The sequence below is a fragment of the Thunnus albacares genome, chromosome 16 (assembly GCF_914725855.1).
Source record: "Thunnus albacares chromosome 16, fThuAlb1.1, whole genome shotgun sequence".
Classification (NCBI taxonomy): Eukaryota; Metazoa; Chordata; class Actinopteri; order Scombriformes; family Scombridae; genus Thunnus; species Thunnus albacares.
In genome coordinates this window covers 15,093,289-15,119,329 of record NC_058121.1, presented here as the reverse complement: position 1 = coordinate 15,119,329, position 26,041 = coordinate 15,093,289, and the positions used below count along the sequence as shown (strand labels likewise).

Genomic DNA, 26,041 nt, shown 5'->3' with positions numbered 1-26,041 from the left:
AAACACACATTTTGAGCATGCAACATATGCAATGAAAATCACTTTTATTTGCACAGAAAAAATCTTTTGGCTTCCAAGTCATAGTGTGGATGAAATCATAGGCTGATATACTGTTTAAAAGACTCTCACAGGGTTGGCAGAACATCTTGAATTCCTTTTGGCTCTTCATTCAGTTGTGTGAAGTTGAAAATATTTCCTGTCACTGATCCCTCTCGGGCGACATCGTTACACAACCTCGCCTTAATCCCGCACTTGAGGTGGTAACTTTAGCCACAGATTTGGGGTCAGATTAGGGCGTCACACAATCCAGTCTTGACTATTACAAAAACAAAGCGATGTCTGACTCTGGAACAGCAGACGTAATATATCTTGTTCACTTTAATCCCCCAGGGTAAAGCTGCACAGTTGGGACAAGACTGGATTCAAGATTATCTCACTATCTCTATATAGTGCATGTTTCACCTTTATGCAAACTATGATAAATTTACAGTGTTTATCTTTCAGTGAGTTATTTATTCAATCTATGTTCAGTACTCAGTAAAACCACGCTGCACAAAGCCATTGGGTTAAAGAACTAAGCAAATAAGCTCAAAAAAATGTAAGTGAGGATGGATTTAACATATTAATGGATAGATTTGGTATGTGTTTGTGATATTGGGCTGTATATGTAAAAGTTGAGTCCTCCTTCTCCTTTCTTTTCTAAATTTAATGATGAGACAAGCTGAAAAAATAAAGTGTGAAAGAAAAAATGTCCAGTGGAAAAGTATGTGTCATGTCAGTGTACACTACATACTAGCAAAACCAATAAGAGTGAAACACATTATAGTTTTAATTTTTGTATTTGTTAAATCACAACTCTTCCTGCTCTTATATCATACATAAACCCTATCCATCATTGTTCACCTTAAGAATTCACGTGGACAAATTCCTTACTCACACAAACTTGGGACATTGGCTCCTTTTCAGGACAAACAACACTTGAAGGTGACTCAAGTCAGCTTATAAAACTGAAGGGATTTTTTTTTTCATCCTTGGGGACTATTTAGCATAAATAAATATGTGTTCATTCTTAGCTTAGAACACTAGTCTCATATCAAGTTTTTGTACCTTTCTGATAGAAATGAAAATTGATAAACTCAAGGACACTTAATCAGTCCCAGCCAAGGACTGCAAAGCAAGCACCCATAAAATAGAGCGTGGAGTGTGCCATTAGAATGATTTTAGACTTTTACAGTGCTATATGTGTTATTATAATCAATTGATTAAAAAAATGCCACCACCCAACAGCAACCACAGTAACATAGAAACCACCACTGCCACTGTCACTACATCCACAGTATTTAAGTCCACTAATGTTGCTGCTGTCACTGTCCCTTATCTAGTAGCTATAGCTTTCTACGTATGCCTTGGTTTCTGGCTTTTTTAGGTTAGTATGTTGTCTTTTGTGCGGATTACGAGTTACATAAGAGGACTGCGGTACTCATGTGGAATCCAGCTGATCCACATCTCAGCTACAACTGTTTACTTTGTGGCGGTTAAAGCTGCTGCCTTCAAGTGCTGCCTGTAAGCTCCCGTTTTAAGTGTTTTTGTCAGCAGCAAAAGACCTTGAAAGAAAAGAAGAATTGTAAGTGAAGGCGAGTTATATGTGAGCAGTGCTGCTCAGAGAGAGCAAAAATTATTCTCATGTACGTTTTGGAGGCTCATCATTTTTCAGTTTCTCAGCTCTTTGTACTGTACTGAGATGTTCATGATCACTTGTGGTTGGGATTTTTACAGTATACCAAAAACTGTTAAAATTAGATCTTGTTGAGGGTTAGAGTATCACGTCAGTAAAAGCACTATCACAGTGTCAGCTGCAGGACAGAACATATTACACACACTCATATGTTTAGTTTTGGGTGGAACCTGGCAACATCAGCGGGCTGATATCAACTGGTTTTGGCTGATTACAGAAACATTTATTGGTATTGGTACATATTGGGAGATATGCATAATTAAATTGGCTGGCTGGTTTACTGGCTGCATTACATTTATGATTTTAATCCTTAATTTAATACATTGTTGTATTAGTGGTTTTGATTCTAATGGTTTTAATTAAAGTGTACTGTTAAATTCACTGTAATTGTCATCTAAATCATTGTTCAACTTTGATGTAATGTTCAAATTTTAGTCACAACTGCAATGACTGATTTGAATTTAAAGCTCCAAATGTTACAAAAGAGGGGAAATGTTTTTGATCGATATATTACTATTGTGTAGTTTTCATACTCACCAATACTGACAGTATCAGACTGACAGACATATGTAATTCTAGGATCATTGAACCTGGATGACCCAACACGTGTAGCATGTTTGTATGACTGTGGCGCCCTCTGTTGACAAATCAAACTCTTTGCAGTGATCCAAACTAAAAAAGACAATAATAACAAAAGCAAAAAAGTAGACGAATAATTGTTATCTAATCTACATAAAATTCAAAACGCGATAAACATTGTGTAATGACATGTTTAAATCAAACAGCCAACGTGGTCGCATATTTTCTTCAGGCATTTCCTGGGAATACTACTCGACTCCCGACAAGCCGTTTAAGGACCCCAGGATGTCCATGCTTGCTGAACGTAAGTAAATTTCCACCAATGTTTTCATACATATTCCCTTTTGTCTGTCGATGTAACAACATATATTTATGTGTTCTGTGTTTTTAAAATCCACCGCAATCTACTGTCAGGTGATTTTATTCACAACATTGAAGTATTTGGTAGTTTTGGAAGTATTTCGGCAGCTAACGTTAGCATTAGCTCCAGCTGTTTCTGTTAACACGTGTTTTCTCTTTTAAGGCTGCATATTAACAACAACAAATTGTCATGAGCTCATTTGTGGCTTTATGTATTGTCCTTAAAGGCAGATGTCATCTTATTATTTGTTGTCCCTTTTCAATCAACGTGTTGATTGTGCTGTGACACATTTTCTCTCTCTATGCAACATGGTCGTGAGTTGTGATTCCTGTAATTTGACATCTTTTAGCGGATATAAACGCATTATAGATGAGATAGGTGGATATTTTATTAATCCCAAAAGGAAATAAAAATGTTACTGCAGGAAATAGTGAGGTAAAAGAAACAAATGCAATTAAAGGCTAAATTATATTATTATTATATTATTTATAACTAAATAAACAAACTCAAATATAAACAAAAATAAATAAATTGAACAGAAAGCATAGAACGATATTGCTACAGTAATAAGGTGCATGATTGTCCATGGATGTCAGAATGGAGTGCACTAAATATTGATATCTGAATAATACATGTGTAGATTAATAATAATCTACATACATAAGTGATGTATGATAACAGCAGCATATACCCAAATACGAATCTGAAATACAACAGATGTGATGGATAATGTAATAAATAATCAAATAAAAGTCCAGGTCAGAAGTCTGTCTTCATTGTCAGAGAAGTCCTCTCTCTTGACACAGAGGAGAATCACTGTACAGACTGATGGCAGCTGGCAGGAATGACTTCCTGTAGCATTCTCTCTCACAGCGGAGCTGAAGAAGTCTCTCACTAAGTGCTCTGCCGTTTGACCAGTAGTTCATGGAGGGGGTGCAAGATGTTCTCCATGACAGTTTGTGCAGCATCCTCCTCTCCACAACCAGCTCCAGTCTATTCAGAGGAGCCCCCAGCACACAGCCAGCCTTCCTTACCGCTTTGTTCAGCTTGTTTGTGTCTCTGGCTCTGTCTTATCTTCATATTGCACCTTAATCAATTGTGTGTGTGTGCATATGAACTCATCAGAGTCACCTTGTGTTAGTTGCTTGTTGTTTCTTTGTCTAAGGAGGTGTTGTCTATCTGTTATGTAATTATGTTGCTGCTCTCTCTGCAGCCCGGAGGAAACAGAAGTGGTCAGTTGACCCCAGGAACAGTGCCTGGAGTAATGATGACTCCAAATTTGGTCAGAAGATGCTGGAGCGAATGGGCTGGTCCAAAGGCAAGGTCAGTGTTGAGATGAATCTGCAGTGCTTCTGGTTTGACAGTAGTAGTGAATTCTCTGGACATCGATAGTGAATGTATGAATTGGTCAGCAATGGTGTCACATGTCATGTCTTCTTTTTTCATGTTAAGGGCCTGGGCAGAAGTGAGCAAGGCTCCACCGAACATATAAAAGTAAAAGTTAAAAACAACAGCTATGGTCTTGGAACCAGTGTCAGCCATGAGGTGAGCATATCCAGCACTTAATGACTTAATACTCTGCTTTTTTTCCAGTATTTTTGTTAATGCCAACACATTTTGCCAACAAGTCCATTTTTGAGGGATTTTCCAAGAGAATCAAGAGAGAATTTGTAATCAACAGATCATCATAGTGAACATCATAGTGAAATTCAGTTAAGGCTATGTGAGATGATGATGTATATGGTGTGATGATAGGAAAACATCTATTATTTCATATTATGCTCTACCGTTTATTTTGTTGTGTCACAAATCACACTCTTTACGGCAATATTTTTCATCATTTGTAGTCTGTCCATCTTTTGCATAGATTACATTAAAGTCAAATTACTCTTCTGGGCTTTTTACTCACAAAGCTTTTATCACACTTGGAGTAACATAACGAGTGTAGTTGTTGTCAGCTCAAGTACTTCACCTGGTTCACTGTCTCTCCTCTGCTGCGCTGTGTGTGCAGCACACACACACGGAAGCCTCAGCCCCGCCTGAGTTAACACAGAGAGCAGAGAAGAGTAGCCGGCCATAAATGATGGCAAAACGCAGTAGAGACTATGTTTATTTATGTTAATTACCTAATTCATGTGCACTTGTTTAATTTCAGCTCTCTGTGTTTCACCGCGGGGGGGGGGGGGGGGGGGGCTCAGCCTTCCGTATGTGTGCTGTACACACAGAGCAGAGGAGAGACAGTGAACCAACTGAGGCTCAGATCAGAAACTATTTTGTGACATGTATCGTAATATGAAATGACCTATAGCGGGATATGAGATTATGGTCATACTGCACAACCCTAAGTTTAATTATAGATGTAGATTTTAATGCATGGGGACAGTGCATTTTTAAATTATATGAGGGGAGTATATTTAAACTACTTGAAGAACAATTACCATTCACTTGAGAAGTCTTTTCAGAATTAAGTGTTTTAAGAATTATATTGCAGTCTTTCTGCACAAATACTAAGGCTGGTCCCTTAATACTTGATTTAAAAGCACTATATTAACATTATACAGATATTTCAGTATTTTTCCAAAGACTGATGCTACAGTTTAAGGTCATTATCAAAAATATTTTATAAGTCACAATTAAATTCCATGCAAACATTTGCAGTTTTGTTTGTTTGCGTTGTTTCCTTTTGCTGTTGCTTTCTAAAGGAGCTAGAAGTTAATAGCACTCATTAAATTTAATGACAAACTATGCAAGCTGGCAAATTTCAGCTTTCCAGATTTTAAGAGGCATATGGCAGGTCCTCTCACAAGCTGTGCAACTGGCAACTACTGTGGGAAGCTTAAACCATACCTTTGTGGTTTGAATGCACTACTTCAGTTCAACCTACAGATCCACATTTAGCTCCCATATAGCTTTTGAGAACTGAAAATGTGCTGACAAAACCAAAGTGTTTCAGTTCTGTGTATTGACATCTGCCACGTTCACAGGATAACTGGATTGCCCACCAAGACGATTTCAATGAGCTTCTTGCACAGCTGAACAACTGCCATGGCCAAAGCAACAACACCGGTATGCACAAACAGCAGCATTCAGCTTTGTATGGCGTGTATATGACGCACTGTTTTGAATTTATTTGTGGTTGAGATTTTATTTGTGTTGGTTGACTTCACTTCGTGGGGTACTTTGTTCAGCACTGGTTCTTCACAAACCCATTATACCTGACGCATAAAAATGTTAATAGATTCAGTATAAGTCTAAAAAGTATAAAAACCGTGTTCTCAAAATTTACTGCTCCTCGTAACAGCAGAAGTGTTACGGTGTGTTAAAGCACTTTAGTGTCAGTAGTAACTCTAACTCTTACTCTTACTAACAGTTTTTTTAGTACGTTAAACATTTTGGCTCTGGCCCATTTATTGAAGGGCAGAGTAATATACAAAAACTTTGATACTTACATTTTTAAATACATTGTTTGAGATCAAATTTTTATTTCTGTTTCTTTGTGGGTGTGATATTTAAATGGTCCATATATCGATATTTGATCACACTTGGATTGACAAGTCAGTCTCTAAATGATTCACTTATAATGACTAAGGACAATCTCTCAGGTTTCGTTGTTAAAACTGGGTGGAAACAATTAGAGAATTTTAAAAAACCCTGCATTACAGAACCAATTCAAATTCTTGGGGGCGGACAAAATGTAAGGAGCGTAGGTTTATCAGTGGCCGTTCTTGCCGCTGTTCAAGTAACTGCCATGCATTTAAAAATCCCCTGACTTCATTAGATGGAAATCTCTGATTGTCTGGTATTGTGAGACTAGGTCACACATGACTCAGACGGGTACCGCATTAGGTCTAATATTTAAACTTGATGTTTTTTATTAATCACTACCTACAGTTGGAACATGGTAATTTTACTGAGATGTGGTAGGACTGCTATTTGTCTTGTTGGCTTGTTACAATGCAAGATTAGAACAAAATGCAGTAATATGGATGATGTGGACATTCTGAGTTAATTTAATGAAAATCTATCAAAGTAATTTCCTTTTCTAACTAGTTAGTTTCACTGGATACAATCTAAGCACTTTGACTCTGTATCAAGCTATACGTGACTACACCAACCTCAGTGCTGCCAGGTTCAGCTTTTTCTGGTTGGTTGATCCATCGGTTGGACAGTAGAGGGTGCTACAGTGCTATATTTAGGAGAGAAACATTCACTGTCATATAATGAACATCATGATTATCATGTTAGACACACATATAGAACACTGTTATATGGGAGCGTCTAGAGGTTAGGTGCAATGATGCTGAAAAACAATATAAATTGCTATCTGCAAATTCACTGTGTTTTATTTATCTTGTCCTTGTAGAACCTCCTCCAGAGGAGCAGAAAGGCTTCAGTTTGGAAGAGAAGTCCAAGACCTCCAAAAAGAGGGTCCATTACATGAAATTCACTAAAGGTGGGTTTATTCCTGAGCAGCTGAGAGTTCTTTTCAGCAACAAACAGAGATCAGAGGGATAAATATGTCTCAAGAAGATGCTAAATGCACACAATGTTTTCTTTTCTCAGTCTCAACAATTACTACATTGATTACCTGTAAAACTGTAAAATAGAACAAACTCAGCCAGACTGGATCTTTAAAGTGTTCCTCTGAAATATGATCTGCCCTTTAGGTGAAAAATAAGATAATTTTTGGGGACACATGACACTGGTTTGTGATCAGCAACTTCATTTCTTGCGGAACAACTGGAATGGGTGCCTCTGCTTTCTTACAGTTCCACCTACGTGCCACCCACTCAGACAGACAGCCTCCTTTACCCCTCGTTGAGCCTTATGCATTTGGCTCAGATCACAGACGCTGATCAGAGCTCTGTCAGCTTGTGCTAGGTCAGTCGGGCCGGTCAGTGCTAGGGGAGGTTATTAATAACTCTTCCTTCTACTTTCATTACTCCTTTACACGTCAGGAAGTCAAGATTTGCTGGTCAAGGCCAGTACATTGATAGGCTCAAGGAGGAATTCAGTGTTCAGGACGAGTGGAGACCAAAATGAATAACCACTAGCCCATATTTTATTGCTGAGTCGCTTTACTTGAGCGTGCAGCATAGTTTAGAGATTACAAGAACAACTTCTTATTAAAGGTGGTTCATTATGCAATGTTGTTTTGTGTTAGAATTCAGTTTGTATGTTTTGGACCTGTAAAAATAGCTGATAATATTCATCTTTATCATCGGATTTTTAACCTGCAATCATTCTGCAGGTAATTTTGCAAGAAAGTAGTGCAAGTTCATCAAATATTAACATGTGTTAAAATAATTCATTGCTAATCGTTTTTGTTATCGGTTCAGTTGTAGCTCATAAGGTCAGCAAACTTGGGGAAAAAAAATCTCAACTTTTTCCTCACCTGGAAGAGCCTTTTATACTTTACGTCATTCAATAGCCACTTCCTGTTTCCTGTTTGGGGCATCTGGCAGGTCCATTTACTGGCCCCCCAAAAACAACACCTCCCAGGGGCTTTGTGACCCATTAGATGACCCCGCCTGATAAAACCTGGCCTCGGTCTCCCCCCCCCCCCCCCCCCTCAGACCCTCTCACCCTGTTTTTATGATCTTAATTTGGCAGGAGCCAGAAAAAGACCATGTCCCTGATGAGTGAGATATACCTATGCAAGGCACACTTAAGACTTGAAACAAGACATCTTTGTCTTTGCACATTCTATACATGAAGTCATACATTTTTGATTTTTGATTCTTTCAAGTTGAGACTTTTTTTAAACTCAAGCAGACACCTTTGTTTCACTTTGTGTCCCTGAGTGCAGGTTTGCATCTGTTTCCTTCTTTGACTATAAATGCATCCATACTGTCTCTCCATATCACTTCAAACTGTCTAATGTTACCGCATTGCACCATTCACCACATTTTCTTGGGAAAGTTCAATTTTTGGCCAAATTAAGTGTTTGGAGATTGTCATGCCACCTAAGTTCATAGTTTTTATCTTCATGAGGATAAATCAGGTTAGCATGATGTGAATTTGAGATATTATTTGCATATTAAACTGGAATCTTTTTAGTTAAAATTTGTGCATGATAGTGCATCAAACCGAACTCTATCCTTACAGTAATGGCCACCTCTCTTCACTTCCAAAATGGCCTCATTAACCCCATGAAAAGTGCCTCAAACAATACCTTACTCAAAAGCTCTGACTAGTGATTTATATAGCCACAATTGTCTGTCATTCAGTTGGACATTTGTGTTGATTGCGACTATGGTCTTCTCTTATTGTCTATACAGCAGGATACACTTGCACCAGAATCTGTGTTAAACTACTAAAGCCCTGATCCTGCAGGACTTTAAGTTCTAATCCATTTGAGGAGATGTAAATGTCAGGGGAAGGTAAAGAGAAGTTGGCATCTGACACTGCTGCTGTTTGTCGCATGAAGACATTTGGAGTGCACTCCCTTTCAGTATTTTTATTTTCTCTGTTTATTTTTTCTGTTGAAAAGTAGAGCGGGAGACAGATTAGGGGAAATGCAGGTGTGAATGTTTTCATTGGAATTCAATCTTAAGCCAGTTTGTGTCAGTTAGCAGGCAGCAGAGCTGTCAATTCAACAGTCTCTGGTAACTTAACACCACTTTAACCTGTCTACTCAAAGAGGCTACAACTGTTGTCATGCAAGAGAAGAGACGCTGGCTCTTCTTGTTTGTCCATACATACAACTCATAACTTAATTGGAAACTTGAGAGCTCAGTTCTCCGCCTGTCTTAAGTGGTCTGACAGGCATTAACTTTCAGTGCACTTTGACTGTCAGTTTTTTAATGTAGGAAATATTCATGGTCTGCTGAGTGGTACGAGACAGCTACAGGAAGTCTTATTTTATTCATTTATTAGTATTTATTTAATTGTCTCCCTCTGTTGACATGCCCTCCCTGTGCCCAGCTTGAGGTCTGGATTTGCATGGACAACCAAAGAGTTACCTGGCAACCCGTAACCTACCACGCCTGTTTGCATGCCTCCACTGCTCCGATGTCGGCTCCCCTCCCTGTGTAGCTGTTGCCAAGTTAAGGCTTGGTAATAGATTTAGTGTTGCTAAGCTTGTTACATGAGTGGTGGAAAATGTCAGGCACTCTCATAGTTCTAGATGTGCAGAGATTGTCTGTGTGCAAAGGTCACTGAATCTACAATTAAACCTTTTCATACATTCTTACTTAAATAGGAATCTTGTCGTTTTAGTATGTATTTATTGAAAACACATAGTTGCCTAAAGTGTAGCCACAGTATCATCAGTGAACCTTCCAAACATCTTGGAGGCTTCCCCTCAGTGCAGGCCTCCTCCTTATTCTCTCCTGCTTTTAATCGATATCCCGTTCATGCCAGCTCTCTCACTGCCAGCACTGAGGATTGATGGCCTTTGTTTGTGGGGAAAGGCACCAAAATCTCTGCCGCTTCGGTCCAGGCCCACAGCATAAACCAGTAACCCAGTTTTAATTGCTACCTCCATCTATCACCTGTCATGGCTGCAAGGGTGGTTGATGCAGAATTTAACTACGCAGCTCTCCATTGGCTGTTCCGTGTGGTTGGCTTCCATTGCGTTCGTTGTGTTTTTATCAAAACGTGTTTTTGTGTTTTAGGTGGTACGTGTCTGTACACTGAGCGGTTTTGAGAAAATATGATTAGTCATATCAACTACAGTGTGTTGTAAGTAAGTTGTGTTGTTCCTTTTGTTCCCCTAGAAACATCACACCTACCTGCAGTTGTGTTTTTAATACATGACATTGACCTGAATGGATACTCAATCCTTTTTTTTTTTAGTCGTTTGTAATTTTCTTTTGTATTTGTTAGATTTGTGTGTTTTCTTGTTTTCTTGGCACCTCAATGATTGGTTGGTCTGGTTTGACTAGTTATCTGTACTGACAGTTGTTGCTATTTCAACGGTGACCTTGGAAACCAACATGTATTCAATAACACTTTCGGCTTTATCCTTCGTAACGTTTCTCAGCCACCTTTGGAGCATTTAAGGGAAAAGTAGGGTTAAGCGCGTTTTTATCAGAACATTGTTATTTGCACTTTCACCTGGAAGCCTGAGAATTTTGACAGGTACTTCCTCATCCAAACAGCAGAAAGGTCATATTGGGCATAATTTTAAATTTGACCTAAGTTCACTCGATGACAAACACCAAAGACCCCCTTCCCCCCCTCCTTTCATTTTAGTTTTGAATGTACTTTCTTGGTTTTACTTCTTAGACCTGCATGTGCAGTGGCTTTCAAAGCCAAGAGTAGGGGAGATAGAGGTTTTAAAGCAATAAATAACCAAATGTTATCAGAGCCCCGCTGAAGGAAGAGGATGCAGCTGTACGAACAGGACCCGGGCTTGAGACAGACGACTGTGTGCTCCAGGAGTCTTTGAGGCCTGGCTTGAAAATGGGAATCTGGAGGCGTGGCGTGGCTGACCTTGTCGTCGGTTTATTTTTCTTTGCCGTTTTATCCCTGGAGCAAGAAGCAAACCACGCAAACCTCCCCTTTCTTCACTCCGAGACCCCCCCCCCCCCCCCCCCCCCCAGCGCACACACACATACACACACAAACGTACTCAAGCTTTCAACTGCAACCATCACAGGTCGCCTGTCTAAAACAATTGTACTTTCAGATGTCTGCACTTTTTAAATGCTATTTATATTTTGGTGTATATGTTGAGGAAAGTGTGATAAAAGACTCGTTGGTATATGTGAGCAATGAGTTTTTTTTGGTTTGTGTATTGGTAATGCATGTTTCATTTCAGCCAGGTGTTTAAATGAGCTTTGTTTCTATGTGCCAGAGTAATGATGCTCAAATGAGTTACCTGTGATCTTTGAACAAATCGTAAAATACTTGGAGTTTCGTACTGTTGTATGATTTTTAGAAATCTGTTTTTTCTTTTAGGGAAGGACCTGTCCTCCCGTAGTGAAACAGACCTTAACTGTATCTTTGGGAAGAGAACAAAATCTGCCACAGAACAAGACCAGGTAAGAGACATTACCTAATTATGCCTAATTATATACATTTCCCACATTCTGACTTTTTTTTTCTGTAGTATATCCAAAATATGAAAGAACCAAAAAAATTTGCACACTTTCAATCACTTTTACTCGACACACCCTGGAAAAAACCTACAAATCTGCTGGCTCCGTCTGATTGGTGGGTTTTTCTGTGCTATGTTTATACTTGTTTATATATGCTGGTACTTTTTGCCAATATGAATTTTATTTGAGGACAGAAATGTTGTAAATTAAAGTGAGTAAATGTGAATTTAAAAAAAATGTAGTTAGGTTTATGTCACCTGTTCTGTTTTGTTTGGTTTTCTCACAGTATAGGTTTATAATGTGACGCACCTGTCTATTGGACTTTCTGGTGTGCAAGAACTTTGTTTTAATTATATCCAAAACATGACTGACCAATAGCTAATATGTAAAAGCACACTTAATCCAGCTACTAAAGATTTGTAGAGCATACCCCTAATCTGATATGTAAGTTACTTTTTTGCAGTGAAAAAGTAGCTGTCTAAACTGAAAGGTCTGGCCTCTGATCTTTGTTAAACCAGTCAATGTCAAGTGTGCACTGGGGGAGGAGATGGCATACCTCTGGCCAGGTGGCTCGAGCTTATCTGCCTCTGTCTTGGTAATTAGGGATGACCATTGGCTCTGATGCCTCCATCAGTCGCTGCAGCATCATGTGATCCTTTTGCTTCTACAGGGCCCAGCTCATGTGCACCCTGTGGTCCTAGATTAGCCATGTCACAGCGTGGAGCTTTAACACTGCCAACAGGCCACTGATGGCAGCAAGAGCACCTAAATCCATTTAAAGGATTTGCACTCTTACCCCTTACTCCTCTACTTCACACTTCCCCTCTTCTCTACTTCTGTCTTCGGGCGCTCACATCAGGTAGTTAAGTGTGCCAGCGGGCATTATTAAAGGCAAATCAAAATTGTGGTGAGGTGTGCAAAAATCTGAAATGATGACGCTTGCAAAAAAAAGTTCTCTTTTTGCTGTTGGCATTGGTGGTTGGTCACTTCAAACGTCACTTTGCCATTTGGTGCTATACTAGCTTCCAAGCTTTTGAAATGTGGCTTACAGGCTCAATCAGATGCAGGTTATATTTCAAGCCCAGTGAGTTCCTTTAGTGCACTTATCAGGAAAAAAAATCTTGCCTTCTATCAGATTAACCTGCATGTGGTATCTTCCTTTTGTTTGTTGTTTTTAATTAGGAATGTGTTAGCCTGGGGTGAAAAAAAGCAGTGTCCGCATTGTCGATGTTGTCAGATATTGAACGTTAAAATGTAAATAAATGAAACACAAGCATTTACTGTTTCTGTCAATATAACTCATGGTGCACTAATCATACAGTTGAACTCTTAGAAATTTACAGGGATTGAAATTGAGTCACCACCCAATACCTGCTTCGCACACAGTTGATAGACATATAAAAAAAATGTCATGTAAAATAAAAATTGCATACTTAAAATCAGTATAATTTCGCCAGTGAGGTTTATGCTTTATATATTATATATTTAGAATGCTGCCACATTTTTATTGGTGAATTAAGATGGATAACAGATGGGACTTTCAAATTCTGTATGTGCATGAAGTATAGGGATGTCATGATAAAGACATGAAAAGTGATACAAGCAAACACAAACAAGACTTCTATGAAATAAGTAATCATTAATAAAACTAGTGTGTTTTTTTTTTTTTTTGGTGTCACAAGTTCTGCTGACCCCATACAGAGCCAGAAGGACAATGACAAATGTATCTTTTGGACTCAGAGACACAGAAAAGCCTCTTGCTGGCTTCCTCTGTTTATCTCAAGCATTTGGCTTGAAGAAATTGGCATCTTAAAATCCATAAATTGCACGGAGAAAAAAAAACAAAAAAAAAACCCTTCTCTATTCCCCTGCAGTTGCCAAGCCATAACATCACAATGGCCGCTGCTCCCTAGCTGATTAACATTGGAAATGCAAGCAATACTCACCATCATTTTCTCCCTAGTCGTTTGGTTATGGGTTGTTATTTTTCAGCCAGGAGGGACACCATTGACCATATCGAAAACACTGAACACAATTACAATGGCATCCCATGAGGCCTTGTGTTGAAGCCCGGCAACATCTGAGGTGGCGGGGAAGAGGTAAAGAGGGTGATTGACCAATCATGCTCTAGGTATTATGCGGGATCTCCTGCAAGTATGTCCGTGACACTGCCAGTGACCTGCAATTCACACTGATCTGTGCTTACTGTAGTGTGCCATTACTGTTGCAGCACATAATATGCTCTGCAGTACACACACACACACACAATCTCAATAGCCAAAAGAGTTGTATTCAGTAGTGACTTTATCAACATTGGGAGCGTTGGTTTAGTGTTAGTTGCACTTGTCACCAGTAGCATTATCTCATATCTGCATCCTGACAAGTTTAGGCCAGGAGACACGACCAAATCTGGATCGGCGTCTCCAGAACTGCCCTCCTTCCTCCTCATGAATCTTCCAGCACTTCACCCACCACCCACTGCTGTCTCTCCAGCCTCCCTTCCACCAGTCCCCCACTGCTGGGGTTTTCCTTCCTCTGCAGTGATGTGCTTCCTGCTCGCCTCTTATCGCTGCTCGCAACGCTCCCTGAAATGCAGACAGGCAGACACACACATACACGCACACACTCAGCTGCCCCACATGCCTCTGTTCATCAAGGCTGTGTTGCAAAGAACATGTGAGCGCATAGGACGGATTTTTAACCCCTTCATATGAATTAGTTGTATGCAGGTAGCCATAAAGTCTCATCCAGTAGCCTGTGCCAGCTGAACTGCCTCTGTGTAATCTCCTGTCCTGATCCTCAAGGTCAAAACTTAAACAATTTTAATGTTTATTTGGTATTTTGCATAACATTGGATTTATTTGGAGGTTAAATAATGGCCGGAATGATTTTAATAACTTTAAAATGACCACAAATGCACTTGGAAGGACACATTAAGAAAAAAACACAAATTAAGACTGAAGTAAAGAAGCAGTTTGAAGTCCAGGTCCAAGCACTGATGTAGGTTTACAATTAAAGAGCTTTTTTTTACTAAAGCAAATATAATTCATTCTTCTGTGCTTCATTCCCGTATCATACACTCTAACATCACAGCTGTTTTTGAAGTGCACAAAATACACATTATGCATTTAGTTATGACACCTATAAACTACCTTCATTGTAAGTTAGTAACAAATAACTTTTTATAACATCTAACGTCTACAAGATAAATGGATGACCCACAACCTCATTCCACCCATTCATGTAGCCATCTGAAAATGTATGCTTTAAACCATTATTTACTATCCCTGACCAGTCAGGGTTATCAAGTTGTAGTGGAGCACCTGTCCATCTACATGGCTCCCTGTTATCCATCACCCATCCCACGCTCGCAAGCCCCCTCCGTCTCCTGCCTCCTCTCGTGCCCCTCAACACAATTACTCACCGCATGACAAATGACAGGCTCTCTCTGCCGAGATATCAAAAAGCCCCGGCCACTTCTAAATGAAGGCACTTTGGCAGCCCAGTGCTCCCCGTGCTTATCGGCGGGCGAGCAGTGCCCCTGGCCGTCCTGTGTCCCCCTCTCTTTCCTCCTCCTTCTCCACCACCCCCGGCTCTCCGTGCCCTCCTCAGGGGGTTTAGTTAGGGGAGCCACATGGAGGGCTAGCCCAGCTTGATTTATCTCCCTTGCCCCTCTGCCCGGCCACTCAGGCAGGCCGAAAGAGCCGACGAGGCTCCAACGGGCCTCTGCTCGAAAGCCCGGCATTAGCTGAAATAAACCATTCTGCCGCCCAGTGAAAAATGTCCTCTGATTGGCTAATTAATCAGTCAAAGGGGAGCGACACGGCTTGTGACTTGAGGGACCCAAGCGGGCGACCGCAGAGGGCCTGCTGATAAATAGACTCCCCGCCGATTCATACATCAACAAAAGTTAGTCATTTTTTAAAGCCACCAGCTCAGTTGAAAGGTGGAAACAAGCCATAGTTTTATTTTTCCACCTATATTTCTTTCTTCTGCGTCTTTTTTGTGGCAGTGTGTTTTTAAAAATGACAAAATTTGGTTTTTATCTTTTTTGTTTTTTCTTTACTTTTGAGCTACAGCTGTTAAATCTAATTTCTTGTTTGTGTGATATGACTGTAGATTGGCTGTCTCTCAAGTGATGACATTTATACTTGGTCATGGTAATTAACGTTAAAGAAATTAAAATTAGATTTCAGCATTTCAGTTATTTCCTTCTGTCCTCTAGAAATACATTTTTGAAGAATCCTCAGCATAATTTATATTATTTTACTTATTCAGTACACCCTTACGGAATTTTCTTCAGTTTCTTCAATATTCAAGAGATTTGTGAGATTTATGACTCATTCATTAGTTTTTTACTCCTTAAAGATGTCATGCAAGAAAAATAGTTGGGTATAATTTGGCACAAGCCTTGTTTTGACGTCTGAACCTTCCAGTCAGACAGTCGGTATGGTGCACCGCGCTCTCGGGTCAGCGTGACCCCTGCGGCCTCTCCCACTCCCACTCCTGCTCAGGCACAAAGGGCCGAGGATCAAGCCTCATCGGGTGGCACCTGTTGCAAGTTTTTGCCTGCCCACGCGTCGTCCACATGAAGGATCGCACGTCAGCAGGGTCTCCCCCGATACCACCATCTTAAGGAATATGGGGCAGGGGCGGCGCGGGGTTGGGGGCTCGAGCGTTTGGCAGATGCGTCGGCAGGGCGCCAGGGAGCCGATGGGCGGAGTCCAGCAGTGACACTTTGCTGACAGCGCAGAAGCAAAATGTCTTTTTTGCACAGAAATTTTCTGTTAATCTAGTCTAGGATTTACAGGTTGCTACTGAGGCTTGTGACCAACGATGTAAAGTAGTGTAGAATTATTGATTATAATTCTGTCAACATGATTAAGAAACTGGGCTGGCTGTTGTGGATAAGCCATAAACATAGTTCCATTAACATGTCTTAGTTGTTCTAGTTATTTAAGACTGAGACTTTGCTTTTTCAGCTTGACTTCATGCAGGGAAGCAGATAAACTACTGATTTACAGTCTTTACAATCCATTACTGCTGTTAAAAAACTTGTTTTCTCTTTTTTCTATTTTTAAACATGTTAACTTCTATCATTAAAATGTAAACTGATGTGAACTCCCTTAGACACCTTTACATCTGTCTATATACGAGCATAGTTTTTTTGCAAGGTTCTTTATTTCCTTTAGCTTTTTATTTTTCACGCAGTTACTCTATCATAGCAGGTTTATTCTTAATTTACTGCTGAGTTCCACTGCATTGTGTAATTGACAGTATAAATAGAAAAAAAAATGGCTCCAGGCCCGAAATTTTTTTTTTTGCACCAGGAGTGGTTAGGCTCAGTTGTCCTTCAACTTTAACACTGAACTGTTGAAAGGGTTGCCGGTGTAAACGTGCGTTGTCGCAGTGTGGCTGGTGCATGTTGAATGGGCCGGTGCACTCAAGCAGGGTGCGTGGCTTATTGTGAAACTGAGGAGCCCTAATTCATTCTCAGATAACATCTAATTGCCTTAAGCAAAAGCTTTCCCTTTCTTGAGCGTGTTTGTTGACGGGCCCTTTTGCTTTTACCGCCGAAAATTATCAAGACCCGCCAAGTGACGCACCCCTCCTCCTCCATAGACACACACCACACATTTACCACCTACCTCCCTGGCAGTTCTGTGGACTGCTCCCTCCTGGCCATGCCAGCTCGCTGACACTTACAGATTAGCGCAGGACAAAAAAGAAAAAAAGGGCGTCTGTCTCTTAGTTACGAGCCTAAGCTGGAATACATGGGGCCAGGGTAATTACTGCCTGGTGAAGCTAACCGCCCAAAGATTTCCAGCCCTCTCGGCTGTTTACAGCCACCGACTACTGTTTAATCACTGACTCTTTAATCTAATAAATCACAGCTGGCGAAAATAATCACTGCATCTTCCCTCTCTGGGGTTGAGGTGGAGGGACCTCTATGCTCTTGAGGGGGGCATTGTCGGCGAGCCGTTTTGCAAAGTGAACAAGCACAGGGCAGTCATGCTGCATGCATAATGTTGTCTTCATTTGTTACTTATGATAAACGTTCTTGCATTGGGCACAAAGTGCAATTTTTCAAAACCATTCTTTTTGGTGTTCTGTGTTTAGCTATACACAGAAAGTATGCCTTTAACAAAAGTATTTCTTAATGGAACCTTCCATGTGTGGCATCTTATGTACCTAAGTTGCATTATTTTACAGTTTCTAACTTTGTTACTTAATGTCATTTCTGCTGAAGGGAAAGATGAATATAAGTATCACTATGGGGACAGTGACATTACTTAAAGAATATTGATGGGCAACCGAAGGGTTTGCTTATTTACCAGGGAATAAAGTATCCACCTGTTTTTCTGTCCACCCACATCAGGCTCATGAAGGATGGGCTGCTGGACCTGTGTGCTCATCAGGGAGAGACAGCTGGCTAATCAGGGCCTGATCCATAGACCTTGAGTATCGCCAAATTTATTATTGTGGCAGGACAATGAGGGCACACTCATGCAATTACAGACCCAACCAATATTGGCTAGAAATTATTGGAAAAAAAAACAGCAAGTAATGCAAAAAGGCAGTTTTTAAGAAAATAAATGGGGGACTACAGTTTTGTCAAATGTTAATTAAGAGGTAAACCAGAAGGTGACTTTTTAGAAAAGAAAAGCTGATTAGTTAGACATAACTTTATATTAAGTTAGGTTTTAATAACTTTTAATAAAGGTAATAAAAAGTAAACCTGCAGATTTGTCCAACCCTGCATTTAACTCTTGTTTTTAGTTTTGATTTTTCAGGATTGATACACACTATAACTAGTCACCATTTCAGTGATTTCTTTTACCTTGAAGTACTTACTACACTGGGGCTGGCAATGCAGGGGGAGGTTGAGCTCGTTAATGTTTGTTTTGGAGCAATGATGAAATGATCAAATAAAAAGTACAGTCAGCAAGACCTAACATTTCCCTTTAATCAGGTTTTAATGTTGAAATATGAATTATTATTTTATATTCATCTCATTAAAAGGTTTGACCAAAAGAGTATAGTTATACATATAAACCTCACTATACTGCAGACAGAGTGGAATGCCCCAGTTTACAGCCATTTTTAAGCAACCACATTTGCTGGTTTTATTGTTGCATTAGGAAAATGGGGCTGCCAAAATACCAGTACTTTTCAGTATTTCAGGATCTTTCTGTTCATGAAAACCATTGGATGGTGTGTGTTATTAGAAATTGTTAAAGTGGTAATGTCTTGAATTGGGGTGCATTGTCTTCATCTTTGTTTACTCTGGTTTTTTCATATTAGTCTATAAGTCTATCTAGTTGGTCAATTAAGTGTCAAAAATAATGTAAAATTCTTGTCATTTGTTTCTAGATGTCTTCAGATTCCTTATTTTTTGTGATACTTCGAAAAAACAAATATGAATAATTGAATTTGAAACTGAGAACCTGATTAACCCTCACATTTGACATTGTTTGTCCCGTACTAATCCAAAGGACCAGGATGAGGACCATGTATTAAATAGACCGCATTTCAGTCATTGCGTCATATGGACTGGAATGACGCATTGTGCTCAGATGCCTGCCTCATTGTGTTTTATTGGAACAGTTTGCTGATGGACAGCATTGTAGGTGTTGTGGAGTTGCATAGAAATTCATCAGCCACCAGTTTCAGTCAATGAAATCCACACAACAAGTGATGTAAACTGAGTTGTTACATTTTGCTCTATTTCAGTGTTATTTAAAGGGAAGCTATGATCTAGGCTGTATTTTCTAAATATAAAGCTGTTCAGCTGTCAGAAATATCTAAATTATAGACTTAATTTAAAGGCCTTGAATTTTGAGTGTAGGCAACAAAAACGTAATTTGAACTAAAAGTATTGACTATGGAATTACCTCTCCTGTACCATCCCTAGTAATGTAAGTACAGTGGAAACAGCTTAAAGTGATGACGGTTACAGTGATCAACCGTTTATATGGATCAAAAAGCTTGGGACAGAATCATTGCTGTACAAATGCTGTTTAAATATTTTGCTTAGTAATCAAGTAGCCTGCTTACAGTGTTCATTTTTGGTCTTTTCATACATGACAACATATGGAAAATGTATGTATGTATGTAAGAAAATTTTAAAACTAGAGCAATTTTTATTTACTCCCATGATACATGATATGGTATGAAATGTACCTAGCGGTTGCAGCACCATTATTTCCTCATCGTAACCCGTCTGCTTCCAGCTAGTTACCTGAGGCTGGTGCTGCCTGCACATTGAAATCCTGACAGGAAGAACGGTCATTTTCTCTCAATGAAAAACATAGTCTCTTTATGACAAACTGCCAAAAACAAGCCAATGAGATGCAGCAGCAAAACCACCGTTTGAAACAGGTGTACTATTATTTTGAAACAGTCAATAACATTCAGCATTCATGTAATAAATATACAAATGTCAGTTAAAAACAATTCAGTTATAATAATCATCCGCTTATAGTGATCAATTTGAGCCGGAGAGACGTGATCACTATGAGAGGTTTCCGCCATATACAACTTTGAGCTAGTCTGTAGTTAATTAGTTGAACAAAGTTTAAAAATGTCCCTGCTGTTCTTGATTTTGTTGGGTAAAAAAGTTTCACATGCACTCTAGTGAACTGTATCCACCAACTCTCTGCTGGCTTGATTGACTCTCCTCCTGAATGTGCTGGCCTCAGTGTCTTGGCACCTTGGCACATGTCTTACTGTTGGCTTTCCATTGGCTACATTAGCAGGGACAGATAGAACTGGAGTGTCTTGAAGGAGGCGGCCTGTTGAATGTCTTCCCACCCTCTCCTTTTCTCTGGGACCCTCTGCGGGCCCTCCCTGTGTTCCCTGCCCAGCCCCAGCCCCCGCCAGGGGAGAGAACTGAGCAGGAAGGGCCCGATAGCCAGCCAGACCGCTCCTCTGCCGAAGGAGTCTTATCTCAGAACTGCACACAGTGCACTGAGCGCATCCTTTTCCTGGGGTTCTGGGTCTGGTAGGAGGAGGAGGAGGAGTAGACACGGCTGGATATAGGTGTGTTCTCCAACCCTCCACTCCTCAACCCCGCTGTGGACTAGCCTGAGACTGCCTTTTTCAGTCATTCTTCTTCTAGTTCCAGCAATTATGTAAACTGATTTTATAAATTGGTGAAATCCACTTTTGAGTTAAAGGTTGCAGTTTCATACAAATCTTTTAAAAGTACATTTAGTATCACAGAAAATAAACTTTGGTCCTGATCGTTTGGTTTTGCGTTGAACTAGTAAGAATTTAAAAATGGTTTCTCTCTTTAGGAGAGAATTGTACCTCAGTGGCATTATCTCATAGGAGGAAAAAGTTTTACTTACTTACTTCACTGAGTAAAACTAATTCAATGACAAACTATACCATTGACTTCCTGCAGCTGCTTATGAAAAGCCTTAGGCTATTCTCTTCAGCGTGAGGTATTTTACTGTGAGCCAACTATAGGATGTGTTGTGACTATCCATCAACAGCTTAGGAATGTAAATTGGTAGCTTTATTTCATGTTACATAATAAAACATTCTCATATGTATGTATAATAATATATTGATATAGCAGTGCTTATATATTTGAATATTATATCATGAAGCTTGTATCAGGATACATGAGGATATCGGCTCATGTCTCCTGTATACTAAACATGATTCATATCATTAACATTCACATGGAAATTGTGACTGATAGCAGGCCGTAGGAAATGACACACACCTGGAAATGTGGAAACAAGATCTCAAACATTATTGCCAAATTGTTTCTTAGTAACACGTTGCCCTCAGCACTCACCAACAAAAATCTCCAGGGCTGCCGGTACTGCTGACTGAATCTGTAGGTTTATATCCATATGTGTGTGTGTCCAGCCTCTGCTCAGCACAGCACTTTCCTCCTGTCAGATCAGAGTCTAATGGAGATCCCCAGGCAGTGAGGACGAACCACATACCAAGTTCCAGCCACTTTCCCTGATGAAGGAGATGTTTCTCTCTCAGTCACTCTCCTCTCCTTTTTCCCCTCGCTCATTCACCCTCTCCCTCTCTTGAGAGTAATTTCACAGGCAGTTCTAAAGTGGCCCCCAGCCATCTTCCCAAATCCCAGTTACATGTTGTTTGGCGCTGTCAGCTCTAAGCCCCATCTCCACTCTCCCAAGCAGTGAGGGAGACCATTGTGCAGTAACAGTGAGTATAGATTTTCTCTGGGAAGATGAAAAGTTTTGTTTAATGGCAACTCACCTGAAGGGCCTTATCCCCCTTGTTAGAAGTTGGGGTTTCTCTGTAGTCGAGGTCTGAGACGGCGGAAAACTTTGCCGTCCATCTCAATGCCTGTTTTGTCATTTAGCCTCAATCGTTCATGTCAGTGTAAGGCTTCTGAAGCCATCCTTTTTAGAAAGCATACAGTCAACAGGATATGCAATAATTCATGTCACGTTATACTCAAGTATGTAATTGTTGGTCAAATCAGTCAAAGGCCCCTTATATGTTTTCAGGCATAATTTATAGCCTTTTGTACCGTAGGGTAAATTCGCAGAGCAATCACTTCTTACCGTATTAATCAATGTATCAGGCTCCAAAAACAATGGTTGTTTCCCATATGGAAATATATTGACCATGAAGAGCCTTTTAGTGGGTTAAGACTAATAGCTTGCATGGTTTTACTTAAGTCCCAGGTGGCTGGTTTAACAGAACTGACGCTTTGCTAAGAAACCAAAATAATAGACAAATTATAGATACAGAGTACTTAAAGGCCTGCAGGAAGTCTAGTTCATATGGAGTAATGTACTCTGCACTTAAGTCTATTTATGTCCCTCAAGCCCTGTTAAGACCTACATCCACATTGTTTTACCAGCCCATCAGTTAACTTGTCTATCTCAATCAGTGTTGAGGGTCAAAGTAGTATAATCTGCATGTAGAAGCTTAAAGGCCAAACCGTGAAGTGACTCAACACAACACCATGTTTTCAATTTATCTCTAATCTGTAGGGTTTGAAAAATGCCATCCACTCGGCCATCTCTGAGGTAATACACAGAGCGGCAGTATTGTTTAGTGTGATTCTCAGGAGGAGGTTCTGTATTCTTCTGGACAAATCATTATGCATTGAGTAGGCCATTAGGAAAATGAAGACAAATGGGTCGCAGGGATGAGGTGACAAATTGACTGTGTTGTGCCTCATAGTTGTGAAGTTGGCTCTTTTTAGCCTAAAGGTTGGATATAGCCTACGAGTTGGTGACCAGACTGATTCATTCAGACCGGCTGAGACAATTTAGCGCAAAAGAAATGAATGAATACTGCTTTGACCTCCTTTTTAACTACTAAGGTCACTGTATCTTTTAGCTAACAAATCCCCTCCTGCCCTTTTTTTCCTCTGAGCTCCCCTCTTCCATTTCTGCTCCTTAATATTTTTGTTCCATTTGCATTACATTTCGCTTAACTGCACATATTGTTAATGTCCCAAAATCATGACAACATATGCCAAACACCAGAAACCTTCATAAGCTAAGAGGATATGTGGACTCAAGTAGATCATCACCAGCATTGCTCGACCAACGCTACAATATCCGATTTTAAAAAATGAACATTGAGTTAAATCAACTCCTCCAACAGTCTTACCAAAAACTAAACATTAGCATCACCAAATTTGTATTTACTGCAGCACTATCGTAAGGTGGTTTTGATGCTTATCACTCAGTGTTTTCACTAAAAGTGAATGCACTGAATGCTCATGTTATGAATTGTCAGTGTTAATTCTGTAATTAAAATCTTTATTTGAGTGAAAGGGGAGCAGTTTGCTCAGCCCAGTAAAGCCAAAGTAGTGCTATAGTGTCACCAGGTGAAGTGAAGAAAAAAAAAATCTCCCATAAACTGTCAACACTTGGCCTTATTCATGAAATAAGCTGTGTTACCTTCATTAGGCAAAGATATTGTTTCACTATGGTGGGAAAAATCAAGCCTCAGCTGTAGCTTGCTTTACTAGTGAGGAGCTGTTACAGATGGATGGAAGTTAAGGAGCTGACTATGCAAGGACGCACAGCTGGATGTGTGGAACTATGTAGCGTTGTAAGAAAAAGATGATAAATGTCAGATGTGCGACAGTTAGGTCCTTGATGCTTATTTTCAGGCGATCCTTTAACACCTATTGTTACATCAACATCCTATTTTGGACTCTTTTCACTCGCTAAGATCTGCCTGGTTAATCTCTGCATGATGATTGACGATCACTTAAGCTCCTGGGTCCACCATTGTGTGCTGTCTGTTTCTGTGGAGATTCCCTAAATGCTGCATTGAATCCTAACTCTTATCTTCTCACTTGTGTCTTTTCCGTCTAGGAGAGCAACAGCAGCGATTCTCAGGGTGAGAAGGAGACCACGACCACTGCCCCCACTGAACTAGATACAGAGTCCATCACCAAGACTGTGACGAGTACTCTCACTATGCAGGAGTATTTTGCACAGCGAATGGCTCAGTTGAAGAAGGCTCGCGGCCAGGCTCAGAGTACAGAGACCAATGACATATCAGGTCCATCCGAGGAGCCTAGTCCCATCCACAGCACCGATGAAAATGCAGAAGAGCCCAAAAAGAAAAAGAAGAAGAAGAAGAAGGCGAAAAAGGCTGAAGATGAGACGGAAGTGGTCGAAGCAAACTGTGAAGCTCCCATCATAGTGGAAGATGATGAGGAGCAGGAGCCTTTAAAGAAAAAAAAGAAGAAAAAGAGAAAAGCTGAAGAAAATGAAGGGGCTTTGAATGAGAACTGTAGCTCCACCTCTGGTGTAGAGCAGGACTGTGAGGAGGTGCCTCCCTCCAAGAAGAAAAAGCTTAAAAAACACAAAAAGGAAACTGAGCTTCTAGATGGACTAAATGGGCTAACTGAGGATCAATCTGAGGTCGTACACAAAAAGAAGAAGAAGAAATCCAGAGAGGAGGTGCATGATGTGGTAGAAGAGGACAAAGAGGAGCTGGTAGAGAAGAAATCCAAAAAGGACAAGAAAAAGAAACATCAAGATTAGGGAGGAACTGATAAAACTGGCCTCCAATTCTGTCGGTTCTTTAGGCTGCAGGAGGACTTATATTATCCTGTTATCATACAGATGATCATGGAGGCATACAGATATGGAGTACATGCCTTTATGAGTAAATCAAATGTCTTGTAAATATACCACTTAATAACTTGTTAATGAAGATCACTTTGCTACAGTGAGGAGAAAAGAGAAATTACACATTTGATCACATTAGAACTTGAAGCTGCCCTTTTAAAGTCATCAATTTGTTCTCTTGGGGACCAGGACACACCATTGTAGCTGCAGATGGTAAAATGCCTTGCCTTTAAGAAATGGGTTGACATTTTGGGAAACTTGCTTGTTCACTTTCTTGCTGAGAGTCGACACTGTCAGTCTGAACGGTAAATATGAAGCTACAGCCAGCAGTCGGTTAGCTTAGCTTAGCACAAAGACTGGAAACAGCTAGCCTGGCTCTGCTTGAAGGTAAAAAAAAATCTAGGTATCAGCACCTCTAAAAGTCACTAATCGACACATTAAATCTTGTTGGAGTCTTGTTGTTACTGTAAGGTTGCCAGGCAACCATTAACAACTCCACAAAATCACTGCGGCAGCCAAGACATAGTCTAGCAAAAACCACAATGTGTCACTTCAACACTTTTTGTGTTTTGTTTGATTAAACAAACCAGATAAAATGTGACAATTAGTAAGTTTAAGAGGTGCAGGTACGCAGATTTTATTACCTTTGGACAGAGCCAGGCTAGCTGTTTCCCTTAGTCTTAACATTTAGCTAAGCTAAGCTAACCTCTGCTGGCTGTAGCTTTATATTAACTGTTCTCATCTAATTCTCTGGAAAAAGAATCGGCATATTTTCCAGAATGTTGAACTGTTTCGTTGATCAATTAGATGAATTAATCTCTTTCTTTGTGGCTGTCTCCACAATGTGTACAATGTATTAAGAGATGTCATAAGTCGACAATTTTTTAACCAAGCTTGTTTTCCATCAGATTTAAAATAATTAGATGAGACTGATGTGCTGAAATCTGTCATGTTATATTGAATAAAAAGGGTCCAGATTTCAAAATATTACCAACCAATTCAGGGAAAAAATGTTACCCTATTTTATACAACAAACCAAAATGCATTTTTACAGATGTCCGGTTTTTGTTACTATCTCATTACATGCATTAACATTACTATTTATTTAAACAATATATTGCAACAGATTTTACTTTCTAGTCAATTACTTTTAACCATCTCTGTTAAATTTGTTTTTTTTTAAAATGAAACCAATCATATTGATGTTCATTAA

The 26,041-nt window shown here is 39.9% G+C and overlaps 1 protein-coding gene across 1 annotated transcript; it reads left to right on the top strand.

Moving 5' to 3' along the window:
- Window positions 1-2,511: 2,511 nt before the first annotated feature.
- pinx1 (PIN2 (TERF1) interacting telomerase inhibitor 1) lies at window positions 2,512-25,147 on the top strand. The gene is made up of 7 exons (XM_044376661.1): window positions 2,512-2,618; window positions 3,889-3,998; window positions 4,128-4,220; window positions 5,660-5,741; window positions 7,039-7,128; window positions 11,583-11,665; window positions 24,064-25,147. Exons 1-7 carry the CDS (start codon window positions 2,600-2,602, stop codon window positions 24,739-24,741), a joined length of 1,155 nt encoding a protein of 384 aa, XP_044232596.1. The 5' UTR covers window positions 2,512-2,599; the 3' UTR covers window positions 24,742-25,147.
- Window positions 25,148-26,041: the final 894 nt, after the last annotated feature.

Bases quoted from the DNA above. Each gene is read 5' to 3' on its own strand.
- pinx1 (XM_044376661.1), top strand. The intron at 7,129-11,582 runs GTGGGTTTATTC...TTTTTCTTTTAG, and splicing joins TTACATGAAATTCACTAAAG to GGAAGGACCTGTCCTCCCGT. The intron at 11,666-24,063 runs GTAAGAGACATT...TTTTCCGTCTAG, and splicing joins CTGCCACAGAACAAGACCAG to GAGAGCAACAGCAGCGATTC.